Source organism: Lissotriton vulgaris, chromosome 5, assembly GCF_964263255.1.
Source record: "Lissotriton vulgaris chromosome 5, aLisVul1.2, whole genome shotgun sequence".
In the NCBI taxonomy this organism is placed as follows: domain Eukaryota; kingdom Metazoa; phylum Chordata; class Amphibia; order Caudata; family Salamandridae; genus Lissotriton; species Lissotriton vulgaris.
In genome coordinates this window covers 1,135,705,123-1,135,719,981 of record NC_141693.1, presented here as the reverse complement: position 1 = coordinate 1,135,719,981, position 14,859 = coordinate 1,135,705,123, and the positions used below count along the sequence as shown (strand labels likewise).

Here is a 14,859-nt window from a genome sequence, read left to right as displayed (position 1 = left end):
ACAATTTAATTTTTCCAAAAACAAATCAATACATAAAGCAAATAACAGCAGTGAACACGGACACCCTTGCTGTGTACCGCAATTGATTGTGCACAAGTCCAACTCTCAGCCCACTATCCGAACACAAGCCACTGGTGAGAGATATAAAGACTTTAATGCCTGAAGCATTGCAGGGCCGATGCCCTTTAATCTTAAGACCTCCCACATAAAGGGCCGGGAAACCCTGTTGAATGCATTCTCGGCATCCAACAGGGTTATGCCCATTGTAGAATTGGTTGTCTGTGCCCAGTCTATAAGTGCTATTAAGCGTCGCACGTGGTCCGCTGTGTCTCGACCAGGGATAAACCTGTGTTGATATCATGAGACAAGAGTACCTATGATCCTGGATAATCGTGCGGCCAGAATTTTCGAATAGAGTTTGCTGTCTGAGTTAATTAAGGAAATGGATCTGTAGGAGGATGGAAGTGAGGCAGGTTTGTCTTTTTTTAAAAACACAGTAATAATTGATTTCTGCCAGGATAGAGGTGCGTAGCCCTTTTGTGCAGCCAGAAGAGTTGTCATGAGGTCCACTCTGAGTACAGATCGAAAAGTTTGATAACATTTTAACGAGATCCCATCTGGTCCCACCGCTTTTCCTGTTGAAAGTGAAGTTAAAGCGACTTCTACCTCATCCCAAGTGATATCTGCCTCTTGTTCTAACATATCATCAGGTGTAAGTTTGGCGATTCCAAACCCATTGCAAAACTAAATGACTTTATCTGCACTCCCCGGAGTAGCTTTATCAGTATACAGATTACTGTAAAAGCTGCGAAAAACATCCAGTACTCCAACTGGATCGCAGCAAAGTCGGCCCTGCTCATCCTGGATGTTATTAGTCCTTCTGGATACTTCTTTTTGGTGAAGCTTTTTGGATAAAATTCGGCCAGAGTTTTCGCCTGCTTCATAGATCTCAGATCTGTGTACTAGGATTTGAGCAGCTAATTTTGAAGCACAATTCTGGAATATTCTCATTTTCGAGATTGCGAGTTCATTAGAGATTTGTTCAGTATCCTGGCCGTTACTAAGCGTGGTCATAAATTTATTTTCTAAAAATCGAAGTTTATTCATCTCCTCAGACAATGCAGATCGTAATTTAGATTGTTTGTTGACTGAGTAACTTAAGGTTTCTCCACGGACTCCAGCTTTAAAAGCTTCCCATACCACGTGAACTGACGCAGACCCACGATTGATCGTAAAGAAGTCTGATATCCACTTAGACATCTGTTCGCAAAAAGCAGGGACCACCAGTAATTTTTGTTCGAACGTCCAGTGTCTAAGGGGGGCTTTAAAGCCAGTTTCTAGATCTAATAAAATCGGGTTGTGATCTGAAATTATTTTTGGCTGGATATCTATCCTGGCAGAATTAACAAGCTCAGCCGTCGCTAAGAAATAATCTAAGCGTACGTGTTTGCGGTGTGGTACAGAGTAATAGGTGTTCCCTGGGGCTCCATTCCCTTTCATACACCACACATCTAAAAGCCCAAAGTCCTTAACTAACCCCCTAGTTGCTTTAGAGATTTGTGTTTTCTTCCCTGTATAGCAGTAGTCGCTAGTTATGTCCACACTCCCAGGTAAGTGAACTGTAAAGTCCCCGCATAGAATCAGGGGTGAAGGCCATTGGGCAAGTTCAATACTAAGGTCGTTCAACATACAAGGATCGTCGAGGTTAGGGCCGTTAATAGAGCATATGGTTGAAACCCGACCAGCTAACCATAATTCCACTATCACCCAGCGACCACAAGCATCCTTTTTAACCTGTTTGCACTCCCCCCCCCAACCATACCTTTTCAAAACTGCCACCCCCCTCGTGGAATTTCCTTGTTGTGTGCAGGCAACTAGCTCTAACCCCAGGTCTTTCAGCCAGCCCCTATTGTTCCATGCGATGTGGGTTTCCTGTAAACCTAATAAATCTGCTTTCATTGTTTTAAATATCTGAACCGTAATCCCCCTTTTCTTCTTATCGTTCAGGCCACAAATATTCCATGAACAGACTACATAGGTACCGATTGTCAAAATGAGGGTGAATTACCGTAACTGAAATACCTTGCTCTATTCTCAACAATAGACATACTGTTCCATATGAGTCAAAACATTTAGTGAGAAAACCTTTGATCAGATTTAGGAAGCTGTCCCTATATACGAACAAAGATGCCCACCCCCCACACACCCCAAACACCCCCACCCACTTATCCCACCCTGAAGCCCCTCCCAACCCACCCATACAAACACCCAAATGTGGCAAAGGGGCTGTCTAGTCCATATTGGTGATGGAGAGAAAGGATAAAGTGCCCCAGACCAAACCTCCCCCACCCTCAAGCTGCAATCAACTAAAAAGAAGCAGTGGATGAGAGAGAGAGCTGTCAATCAGTCAATCTACCCTTGACATTGCCATCCCGCCACCCCACTAGATTGATCCCAAGAATTCCTTTGCAGCAATTTCAGAAGTGAAAAATACTGTTTTATCCTAAAATATAATTTTAAGTTTTGCAGTGTTTAGTAAATACGTTTGCGCCCCCTTTGCTTGAAAATTGAGGTATCAGCTGGCGGAGATGCCATCTCAGCTAGACCGTGGCTTGACAGTAGTCTGGGCGCAGAAAAAATTCACACCCCAGCCCACGCCTACTACGATCAGGTCTAGCTAGGTCGTACAGGGATTCCCAAAGTAAAATTGTTCAGACAGATCAAAATAGCTGTGGGCTTGCCCTCTACTCCAGTCTTGCCCCTACGTATCTGGAAAGGAAATCTATGCAACCTCTGCAGTTTGAGTTCCCACTTCCAGTTAGATAGTTCAGGAAATGCTTCTGAGAACAGATTGATGACAAATTGGCGAATGTCTATCCCTTCGGTTCCCTCAGGTACGCCTAAAATACGAAGGCTATTCCGCCTTGACCTATTTTCTAAATCAGTCAATTTCCAGGTAATTTAATCCCGAAGAGACTGAAGGGAGGATAAGTCCGTTTTTTGTTGGCACATGTCGTCCTCAATTGTAGAGATTCTGCCCTCGACTTCGCCAATCCTAGCTGAGATTTCCGTACAGTTCTTGCTCATGCGGCGCACCGTATTCTGGAGTTTGCGCACCACGCCCTGCATTCGAAGTCCTTCTGCCTTAGTCTCCTCCAGATGCAACATTATTGCCTGATATTTAGTGGCCAATATGACGTTGTTCTCTGTTGACTCTGTGGAGCACAGACCATCTTCCTGTACTCCTACAGAAGCAGCCCGTCTATCGTTGGACTCTACAACGTAAGAATGACACAACACAGGAGAGCCATCGTTAACATCTGAAGGGCCATTGTGGAAGATTATCAAAGGGGCATCCTTTAGTTTACGAACTGTATTAATGTCTTCAAAGACCAAGAGACTGTTTTCGTCTTCGTCCGGAGGCGCTGAACTGGTTAAGCTTCTTTCATCGCCCCAATCTCCTTCAATGCTCCCGGTCTCAGAATTATTAGAGAAGTCTGACATAGAGAAGAAATTCGCACCAGAGTTCCCAGAATCCAGTTCTGTTAGCACTGCCGTATTGCCACTCTCACAAATAATATTAGCCCCCGCTGCGTGCTTCTGGAACCAGCTGTATCCAGAGTTATATTAGGAGACTGAAGAGATGCAGAGTGCACATCAGCTGCGCTCATAGTTTCAACACACTCCCTTTCGATCTCATGCCCCTCCTGCTCTTGCTCATGCAAACCAGATAGATCTTTTCCTGCTGATGAAATACCCATAGTTATCTCAGATGTTGAGATATTGGCCAGTATAACTGAGTTGCTATTATCTGAGAGATCGGCATATTTGTTACTGTTAATCATTGTTTCAGCAGGAGGGGTCTTACCTTTGGCTGACAGTTGATTCTTTCTAAACATACCCAGGATCTTCTTTTTTGCGCCTGTATTATCTTTGCCTGCTCCAGCCCTGGGGGGAGAGTGCATGTTTTCAAACGTAGCGGCCATGGAATGACTAATTGAGCCTACTTCCACATCGGGTCTATCCAGGACACCCACTGGTGCCAAAGCATGAACTGGAGAGGAAGCTGTCATAGCTGCCGCAGCGCGAGTCTTTGGCCCCTTCGAAGTAACACCTGCGTTCTTCGGACCCATAGTTTTCGCTGGACTCCGACTCCAGTCCTGGTTTTCCACTGTCTCCGTTGGACGCGCTGCAAACACAGCGCCATTCTCCCGAAGCAGACAGGAATCCCCCGCTGTGCCGCCTGATCCCTCAGCCCGTGCAACAGACACCGTGCAATCTTCATGGAGCAGACAGGAATCCCCCGCTGCACAGCCCGACTCCTGTGTTCGCGCAGTAGACGCTGTGCCTCTTTCCCGCAGCAACCAGGAGCCCCCCGCTATGCCGCTCGACACCAAACTCCGGTAAGTGGCCGTGTGGGCTACACGCCGATAGTGCTGTTGATACAATTGTATCAGCGGAAGGAGGAACATTCCCGGCAAAAATGTAGGCAGAGACCTCGCAGATAGCTAAGTTTAGCATCGGCACCAGTGGTTCCAGCAAAACAGCTCTCCCTCGGGACAGGGGTGTAGAGGGGTTGGAACGGTGGAGAGCACCTTTCGCCTGCCTCACTCGGACACAGTTGTGTCTGCCATCTTGCCTCCGCCGTCAGAACTCAATCGAGATGTGAAATCCTCACACAAAAGTTTTGAAGGCTTTTTAAAGGATGAGTAATGAGTAAAAACAGTTTTGCACATTCCAATGCAACCTTTGAGTCAGACCCAATATAACAGACATAAATGCTAACATTTTAAACAAGCCTTTTGTAATGCATTGGTTTTGCGTATGTAAAGAATAAAGAGTTGTTTTCATCAATCATCGTCTGGAAAAAGGAAAGAGCTCCCTGACAGATAACATGGGAATGGAGAGGATGTGGCACAGCGGCCAGAGCTGCTGACTCGAGAGTCGGTTCAAGTCTCAGCGGCGCTCTGCAACGTCCTGTAATTCTATGTGAGTCACTTAATCGCTCCCGGTGATAAATTGTTATATAAATATGCTGCTAGAATAAAAGACAAAACTTTATGAAAATATAGTTCCACCAAAGCGGATGTTAACAGTATTTCAGCGGCGGGAAACTGATAAGAGAAGCAGTCACAGCACAAGCATTTGTAAGTGCAGGATGCTACAGCCAATAGAAATGGAGGAAAGTTAAGTGGCACGCACAGGAACCAATGAGATGAAAGAGAAGAGGCGGGATGTAAGTCCCTTTTAAATTTATATTAAAAACAATAGATTTATCAAGCACAGCGCAAGTGCTGTGCAGGTGAAACCTAAAAAGGGAAGTGGGAGATTTTTTAAAAATTATTCGGGAGTATGTATTTTTTTCCATTCACCTCTATTGCAGCCTGAATCCGGTACCTTAGCATGTATGGGACTTGCAAGTGTGCTGCTACAGGATCGATAACTGAAATGCAAACATACATTTTTTCCCTAATTTTTAGGAGTACAGAGAAAGTGCTATGGCAGGCAGAGAGAGCCTCGCAAAAATGTTGTGCACTCGCCTAGCGGAGCAGGTTATTGGCAGTGCATGCTCCGAAACACACAAGACCATTCCCTGTCGGCTGAAGCCCACAGAGGAATCGAGTTTTTACTTGCAGGAATCAGACAGCAGGAGTCTACCCTTGAAATTGTTAGTCTCCCACCTGAATCGGGATGCTTGGCATGTATGAATAGAGCATTAGCTTTCCTGACTCGTATATAGGATACTGAGTATGTGTGATGCACGGGTGAGTATTCATATATTCTGAGTAGAATGTTTTTTTATTTAAATCTTAAAATGTTTTACAGTGCAAAACTGCATTTTCCTAATAGTGATATATTAGAATATTTGAGAATAATATAATATAATGTATGAGCCTGAGGAATAAGACTGAATTATCCCATCATATCTGCCATTTCATATCCGCCATTGAATTGAAGATGTTTAGATTGAGAGTTCCTACTATCCTCGTCATTGCCTCGCAAACCTAACTATGTGCACTGTATAAAGGCCTTTGGTTTGACATTCCCTTGTATTCTTGTGATGCTACTTAGCAATAGTCTTGAATAAGTGTATCCGTATAACAGAACAATGTAGTGCACCACGTGCTATCTTTTATGTTAAAGAAACAAAACACTGAAGTCAAGGATTTTTTTACGGATTTTTCTATTTCGTTCTTAAGGATAATTCAAAGTTACGTCTTGAGGGAAGAATCTGGCACACTTTCTTCAGAGGCTTCGGATTTTAACAAAGCCCATCTAAGCAAACGTGGTGGAATAATGGCGTCTTTGTACACATCACATCCAGCTGACAGCGGATTGACAATTGAACTCTCACTCGAAATCAATAGAAAGCTACAGGCTGTGTTAGAGGACACACTGTTAAAGAACATAACACTAAAGGTGAGTGTTGTGCAGTATGCCATTATTGGGTAGGTCATCTTTTGTTAGTGTTGTGCAGTATGCCATTAATGGCAAGCTCGTCTTTTTTTTTTAATAGAAATTGACATTTTGGTTATACTAGAGAGACTGCTTACATAGCAATGATAAGGCGGCTTTTTTCTTAATTTCAGTAGATCACAAGGGTTTTCAGTTTGTGTCAAAATCCATTGCTTGGCGCTCATACGTTTCACAGCATTGGAGTAACATGTTAAATGACTTTTATTTCATTTAATTGTTAACAGAATGTTTCCTTTAGTAAACTATTTAACTTAAAGTGTTTAAAATGGTTGAATTAAAGTCTCAAAAGAGAGATTCTTAAATACGCTTAATAAAACCATCATTTTGAAATACTAATGCAAATTTGCTTGGGGCATGAAAGATCTATTTATCAAATTAGTAAAACAGTACTTTCACAATATTACAAATCAGTGTTTTTGATCTCAAATACAAACTCGAATGTACTTTAGTCTAATTACCAGAGACGATTGTAGGTTTCTTATGGAAATACAATATCATGTGGGAAAATCAATCAATCATATGATTCAAGTTATGAGCATTAGTGTTGCAGTCCTGATGCTTTGCAGCATTTAAAGTATCACCATGGCTATTGATTTTATCAGCACTCTAATATAAATTAAATAGCCTTCATTATTTAAAAGCACAACATTAACTGGATTCCTGCAAATCCTTAGCAAGGGCCCGCTTATGCAACCTTTTCAGTAGTCTAAATTATCACCTAAAGAATAAAGATGTAGTGAAGAGTAGATTATCAATCTTGTCCCCAAATTATCATTTAATGCTGTACTCAAAGACCGATATGTTATACTTAAAATTGGGCAACCAGTGTAGTTAACTCACAACTATGCCTGATTGAGTATGTATTGCTCAGATGAATGGATGCTAATAGTATAAAACTGTATGCATCTGAGAAATAAAGAAATACTCCCATTGAATATAGATTTCAGAATTAAAGGCTAATTTAGTAACTAGTATTTCAATTTCTAGTACTACAATTTAGGTTACAGATTAACAATGCCTAAAGAAGTCAGAGTGCGGATAACTCAAAACCTCAGGAAGGTCACCAGTGAGGATAGCTAAAAAATCTCATAACAGACATATTGCATCTTACAGCTAGACATACGTAGTTGCCAAGACATGACTGCACATTCAAGATGGCCGCCTGGGCAATAGAAAATATACCTGCGCTTGAATATCCACGTTGTGGAGCAAAAGATAATTATTAAATTAATGTGGATGTGCACAAAATTCCTACAACTGCCAGTGAATGTACTCTAGAATCCAAAAAACACAATGAGACCCACTAGCACTAGAGAGAAGCACACACTAGTCGGGACAGCACACCTAAAATGGATGTGCATACTGGGGAGGATTTTCGATTACACTAAAAGGTCGAAATATAGAGTTTCTAACCCCATTTCAGTCTGCATGCATGAATTTCATGATACATACTGTGGTTTACAGAACAAATGTACAGTACACGGTAAAACCTGTAGTGAAATACAGGTACATTACATTTCTTTGGTTTGTCTTTCTTCATAGGGTAAATATAAAGGTGAATTTTCTACATTTCATCTAAGTCTGGATTTATACAGTAGGATTTACATGTATACATCTTGGATGGTTTTCCAAGTTATAGTAATTTGCTGGGACATTTGTTACAATGCCCCACGTTTTTAGAGCTATTTGTGGTATAATTTCGAAATGTCCCTTGCAAATGATTAGTTCTTAAGTTTTTATCTGGTATGTGGTGTTTCGGCAGAGCACTGCCTACATTTATAATTCTCATTTATTTTATCTATGCTCCAACCTTCTGTGACACTCAACTTGGCTTGACTATCTCTTTAGGAACCAACGAAATGTGGTTTGTCTATCTTATTCATTTCTTGAAAGCCAATAATGGTCTTTAGAATGAAATCCAGTTGGTATTAAAATATGCTGCCAGTTCTCTGAAATCAGTTTCTTTTGTTTATTGCGTAGTGTGCCAGTGTAGTGACACCAACAACACCTTCACATTATTTGTTCTTAATCACAAAACCAGTCCATCTTCATAGATCTTTTTAGGAGTTTACTCTGGTACCCTCTTTCTCTAAGCCGGGACATAGAAACATTTGCCTCTGCAAAATAGTCTTGTTTTTACAGTTATTTATTTTCTGTACTTGAAAATATTCCTCTCACTCTTGTATATACCCATTTATATAGTTTGCCTGAAAATGAATGATAAATGAATGATTTGTATGTCAAGAAAACTGATCTTTTATGTTGTAATGGCAGAGTTTTTGGCTTTATTTAGCAGTGATATAGATCATTAGTCTTGCTCGCATCTAGTATAGGTATTCTTAGCCTGTGTTGGCCCTTTTAAGCCCTTTTTCCAGACCTAGAAGAGGATAGCTGCTTAATATGCCTTTATTCTTGACTTTAACCTGTCTATTGCCTATTGGCTTTGACATATTAGACACATTGGTATGGTTTATGTAGGTATTCTGACAGAGCTAAGGAGTATTTCACCCCTTTCAGGCCTACAGGCCTAGAGCTAGAGGGACTCCATCTTGATGAAGCTGAGAGGCTTTTCAGGGCAAAGGCAAAGTTTATAGTTAAGGCTGTTGTTCGCTTGGAGAGAACCGGTTCAGGCTGGCCCTTATCGAAGGAATGTATTTTTCCCCACTCCGAAGACACAACTTCAGGCTGGCCAGCTGGGAACGTGTCCTTGGTACGGGGAGGTACAAGAATTTGGTGGGCGGCAGGTTACTGGCCGTAACTTTCCATGAAAGGACAAGCATCCATATTAGCGAGCTACAGGAGAGGAGGAGTGTTCATTCCAGCTTGTGTGCAGTTCAGTTCAGAATAGAGTGCAGTTCAGCGTGGTGCTCAGAACAGCTTGGAGCACAGAACTGCTGGGAGCTCAGAACAGCTTGGAGCTCAGAACAGCTTGCAGAGAGAGAGAGGATGTCTGCTGGAGCTGCAGAATAGAGTGCAGTTCTTAAATGGAGGAAGAAGGCAGACGATTGCTGAAGATGAGGAGAGAGAAAGCAGTGCAGAGAGCATCAAAGAAGGCTGTCAGCTGGAGCAATTGGACCAGAGGCGTGGTGATGTGGTGAAGGAGGGAGAGACAGAGAGAGAGCCCTAATCCCACCAGAGGCAGAGAGAGAGCCCTAATCCCACCAGAGGCAGAGAGAGAAATCTTCCTTCTAATAGGTGAGGTAGTCTGAATTAGTTACACTTACACTTTATGTCTAATCTTTTCCCTTTCAGCGGAGTGTTCCTGTTATGTTTAATCCTTCTCTTTCAAGCGGTGTGTTCTACCTATAGTCTTTGTCAGTTCTGTGTAAAGGTTTATATTGTACTAATAATAAATGACCCCATTAATTAGTGATGCCTGAGTTCTTTTATGATAAAGTTATCCTGGCTTCAAGCCAGTTGCTGTTGAGCCACTGATGGATCAAAAAGGGGGGTAGGAGCGCTTAAATCAGGAAATAACTCGGTCACATAGTGTGTATTTCCTATTCTTGTTCACTGAAGGTAAATGTATCTCCTAGGTAATTACTAGGCACATGAATGGATGAGTAATCCCAATCAGGTAAGTGGTGATCACATAAATAGGGAGTGAGTGGACCTTTGATGCCAAGAGCAGGGAGTACACTATATAATCTGGAACTATATTCAAAGTTATTATTGTAGTAGCAGACCCTTAGTGAAGAGACTTCCCACTATATATATATGTATAGGTGTTCATAGGAATGTGGTCGTCGTTGATATGCGGCGTTAGTGAGAACACTGGGTGGGAGACCAGTGTAGATACCCACTGGATTGTGGCTTGAATAAGTGAGAGCGTCAGGGGGGACACTGGCGTGGAGTTCGACAGGATTGTTGAGCGTTTGGAAAAGGGAGCATTGGGTTCTGCAGGCCCATGTGTAGTCGCACCGGATTGTGCAATATCTGCCCTAGGGTAGACCGGTCTGGGTCTGAGTGGCCGCGAGACCAACTGATGTAAATAAGTGTGGTGTAGGGTATGGATATCCCTAGTAATCAGTGAGTATTCTTAGTATCCCTATAGATTTAGTGGTGTTCTTAATAATATGAGCTTGTATATTGCGAGTTCCCCATCCTCAGGTAGGTACCAGGTGCCTGGATAGGTGGTCCTGAGGAGGGAAGGTGATTACGTTCTGGCTGGGTTGGAGGGGCCCCTGGGGGCTGATCCCACCTACTCAGAAAATCCAGCCATAACATATGTCCTGTTGCATCATGAATTTAAAGACCTTGTTTTGTTGGTTTGGCCATAGGAAAATAAGTATAAGGCTGACAAAGATCCCTTCCAAATACAAAATCTTTTGACTATGTAGTGTTGTCCCATGATGATATTTGAGCAGAATGAGTTGGTGTTGAGGTTAATCCATTTTTTCTTCAATCTACCACATAGTGAGCCAGATTTGGGGAAGGATTCTGTTTCGCAGTCACCTTTTTTTTCAAGTAAATCTTCTTTAAACATGGAGTGGTTTTTACTCAGTGTTAGTTGTGCCGTTTCCTAAGAAACCTCTGGAGACACTATAAAGCTTACTATGTGAATCTGTAGTATCCCTGTGGGCTTGTAAGGTCTCTAATTGAGGTACCCTTCTACAGAGGGTTTCATTGTCAAAGTCATTAATATGTAGGTTGCAGAATAAAAAAAATATTATTACATGCTCTCCGTTGTATCTGATCTTTTTAAGGGGACAAACACAATAATGCATTGTGACCTACGTTCTAGTAAGGACTGGCAACCTGACACTATCATGAAGCTGAATTTTTTCTGTATTTTCGGCATGACCGGCATCCATGTAATTTATTTACCTCATTTTTCTGTTGTTGTTTTTTTGCATCATATCCATATGTCTGTACGGAAACACTTGGCAGGTTCTTGTCGTTTTTCTGTTAGTGCTTGCAAGAATATGATATACTAACAATTCTTCCTTGAGGAGATTACATTTTAACATATTTGTTGTTTTGGTATTTCTTCAAAACCAACCCAGATCCAATTATCAACGATTTTCTTGATGTATTGTTGACAAAAATATACGGATGATGGCGTCCTAATGCATCTTCATTTTCACAGAAGTATTCAACTTGAAAAAAATGCAATAGGATAGTATGAAAAAATCATTATAACGCCAATTTGGTTTCAAACAAATCATAATTTTTTTTTTACATAAATTAATAGCTACCGATGGGGATTCTGGTTGACTAACATGGAGCAGAAGCCAGTACGCATTGTCTAGAATTGGTGGAGTCGCCACACCTTGTGACTCTAAATGACTTCTTTGAACAAAAATAGGTTGCACAGGTATGAGCCCAATACTAGATGGCAGGAGTATGCACAGCATGTGAATCTGAATCACTACATAACACAAACTGGGTACAGGTAAGAAACATATTCTTTTTGATGTATACATTTAACCCTGGATTCTTCATCTTTAGAAAATCCCCAGGTGCCAGACTGGGTCGTAGAATTCTTCTGCAGTGCTCTCATGTGCTGGAAGGTGATGCTATGTGTATCTGCGGTGACTCCGTACCACCCTGGAAGTGACCGAGTGGAGCCGTATATAAGTACCAACACTGCACACTGTTGCCTGCTCCTTCTATGTGAACCCGGAGCTCTGCTCCCCCTTTTCGTTTTTCCTGAAGACTGCAAAACTATTTCAGTGTTCTAGGGAATTCTTTCCATGCCAAAAATAACAGAATTCACACTGAACCAAGTCTCTAGGAAGACGATGTCAGTTATGGGGGTGCACGAGAGGTGCTTTGGCTCTATTCACAACTCTTAAGTCATGCAACAAGCATGCCCTGATTGCACCAAAGGGTGATTTGAGACAGAGAGGGTGAAACTTATCACCGAACACAATAACAGGTCACAGTCTCAGCATAGGTCCCGCTCCAAATTGCAATCCAGGCCTTCAGCCTGCTCCTGTGAAAAATCCACTTCTAGGTCGAAGACTTCTTTTAAGTACTGGTTGAAATTATATACAAGCGTAAGGGAATGGACACCATAACACCACTTGAAATCGAGCGCGAGGGCCACATAAGAGTTTGCACTCCTCCTAGGTCTCTTGAGTCCGACCTGATCCCGCAGTTGGTCCTGGCATGCTAGAATCCCCCAGCCCATGCAGACTTCGGCACTGTCTTCTACAAAGATGCCCAGGTCCATGCAGGTGTATTGTGAACTAGTGCTGACACAGATTCCACTAGTGCTAATCAATGATTTGATGCCGATCTTGGACCTCGAAGCATTGACAGACTGTTCCAGGCCTGTGTCGCCTTATAAAATTGCAAAAGCACAACCCGTGGTTATAGGCAGATCTCTGCCCAGATGCCAGTACCAAGAGAGAATTCATGCAAATTTTTTTCTAATTCAGACCCAGTGAAAGAAGTACCCATTTTCCTTCAAGACACATAATGATGAGGAAGGTGAAAAGCTGCTCCCTTCTCATTATACTGAATATTCATTGTATGTAGACTTACTAAATACCACTGGGCTACATACATGTTCTAAAATGGAGTTAGATTTGCTACCTGGCCCACTAGTAGAAGAAAGTGGTTTGTTTGCAGTGGTATCGGAGGGTAGTTTAAGGATTTAAATTGCAATTGCCTACTGTGTAGACAAAAACAAATGTATTAACATTTTCAAACAGGGTCAGCTTCATCAGATCCTTTGTTGCCATTTACTGAAGCACTTACTGATTCCCTTGTGGCTTCATGGTTTAACATTTTCTTAAGCCGCAAGTCGACCTTTGGCTCAGTGACCGGAACTTACTACCTAAGCACCTTACAGTGGTGAGCCTTTTTTTAAAAAAGATAAATAAGGTTAATCTAAATTATCCTGCAACCGACCCTCTAGATAGTGAATCAAAAACAATTTGTTTTATGAATGTGACGGTTTTATTTGGCCAGTCTAGTACTTAGATTTATTAAAGCGGTCTGCCTTCTGGAGAGGTACACTTACACACTATGGCATAGGGCCAGCAACATCTTTCCACCCTCTGGGCGCCACTAGCCCAAATTATACACAGGACCTTTCCTCCACTGCAGCGAGTTTAGCACACTCTGGATTCGATTTCAATATTTTGTGATTTGTCATGGGTCTCTGTGAAGATGGCTCTGAGGCTTCTTGGTCTCCTAGACTTCTCATGCCAAAGGCCAGACGCATATGCACGCTCTTCAGTGAACCCTAGGATATTAGTGGGTTCAGCATCATGGATACCTCTCGGACTCCATCCAGATCTCTTGGGAGAAATCCCACGAACGTCTGTGGTGGCAAACAAACACCTACCTCTCTCCCTCTCCCTTTCTGGGTTCACAGTGATGATAGAGGTGCTGCTGCTGGGTTGGGAGGACATTTTAAAGAAGTGGATATTGGAGGTCTCTTGCTTTGATGGAAATCAGGCTTCATGTCAGTCTTCTGAATCTTCGAGTGATTCATTTGTCCTTATAAACCTTCCTGCATTTATCAAAGAGAGGCTTTTGCAATGATGCATTTTCTAGATACTTCTAGAAACGTATAGGTCGGTATTCTAGACCCCCAGGCACCAAGGACTTAGTCAATGTGCCTACCTGAATCAGAACCAAGTTGTAGTACAACCATTCGATATCCCACTGAGCAATATTTAAGTGAGATTTGTTTCTGGTAATGATTGATCCTATGAGACATTACAAGTATAGTGTAATCCCAACCCCTTTTAAATAACTACATACTCAAGAACACTAGAACACGAGGGATGCATTTTAAATATTTATTTAAAATCAGAATCCTTGTCTAGTGCACACAAATTGAATTGTAAGTACAATGAGGACAAATAAAATGGCAGTAGCAATGTTCACCAAAAAAAATCAAATTAGGAGGATAACTCTAACATGATTGCGATGATAAGCCTATTGCAATCCTACCCTCATTCTGCTCATTGTAAAAACGAATCCAATTCTGGTACAGCTGAAAAAATCTATTTCCAGTTTCTGAGATGGTAGACTCCCACATACCTGTTTGAACAATAGACCTTATGTTTAATGCAGTCTCAAGATCTGCTGTTCTTGTCTTACAAGGTCAGCTGCGAGTGAATCTAGATCCATCCCGTCCTGGTAGCCTTCAGTTGTGTTCGGAAATATGATTCTGTGCAAACTATTTCTCTTCCATTCATTCTCTGTACTCGGTGTTTATAACCTTATTTCATTGTTAAAAATTCATAGCTTAAACAATTGATAGGTAGTGGTCTGATGCCCTTTAAATTATTTTCGTTCTGAAAAACTATATTCTTTTGAACAACAAACATAAACTAGACACATAGTTGTCAACCTTCTTGAAACTCTAAGAAAACAATAACAAACTAATGTAAAATAAAGAAGTGAGCTTTAAGATTA

General features: G+C 41.8%; 1 protein-coding gene across 9 annotated transcripts in view; it reads left to right on the top strand.

Moving 5' to 3' along the window:
- CCDC186 (coiled-coil domain containing 186) overlaps window positions 1-14,859 on the top strand; it is a 662,916-nt gene that overhangs the window by 621,715 nt on the left and 26,342 nt on the right. For all 9 annotated transcript variants that reach the window (XM_086922872.1, XM_086922870.1, XM_086922871.1 and 6 more), the window contains one exon: window positions 6,201-6,420. In XM_086922872.1, coding sequence (XP_086778998.1) covers window positions 6,201-6,420 — 220 coding nt within the window. The remainder of the gene's footprint in view (window positions 1-6,200; window positions 6,421-14,859) is intronic.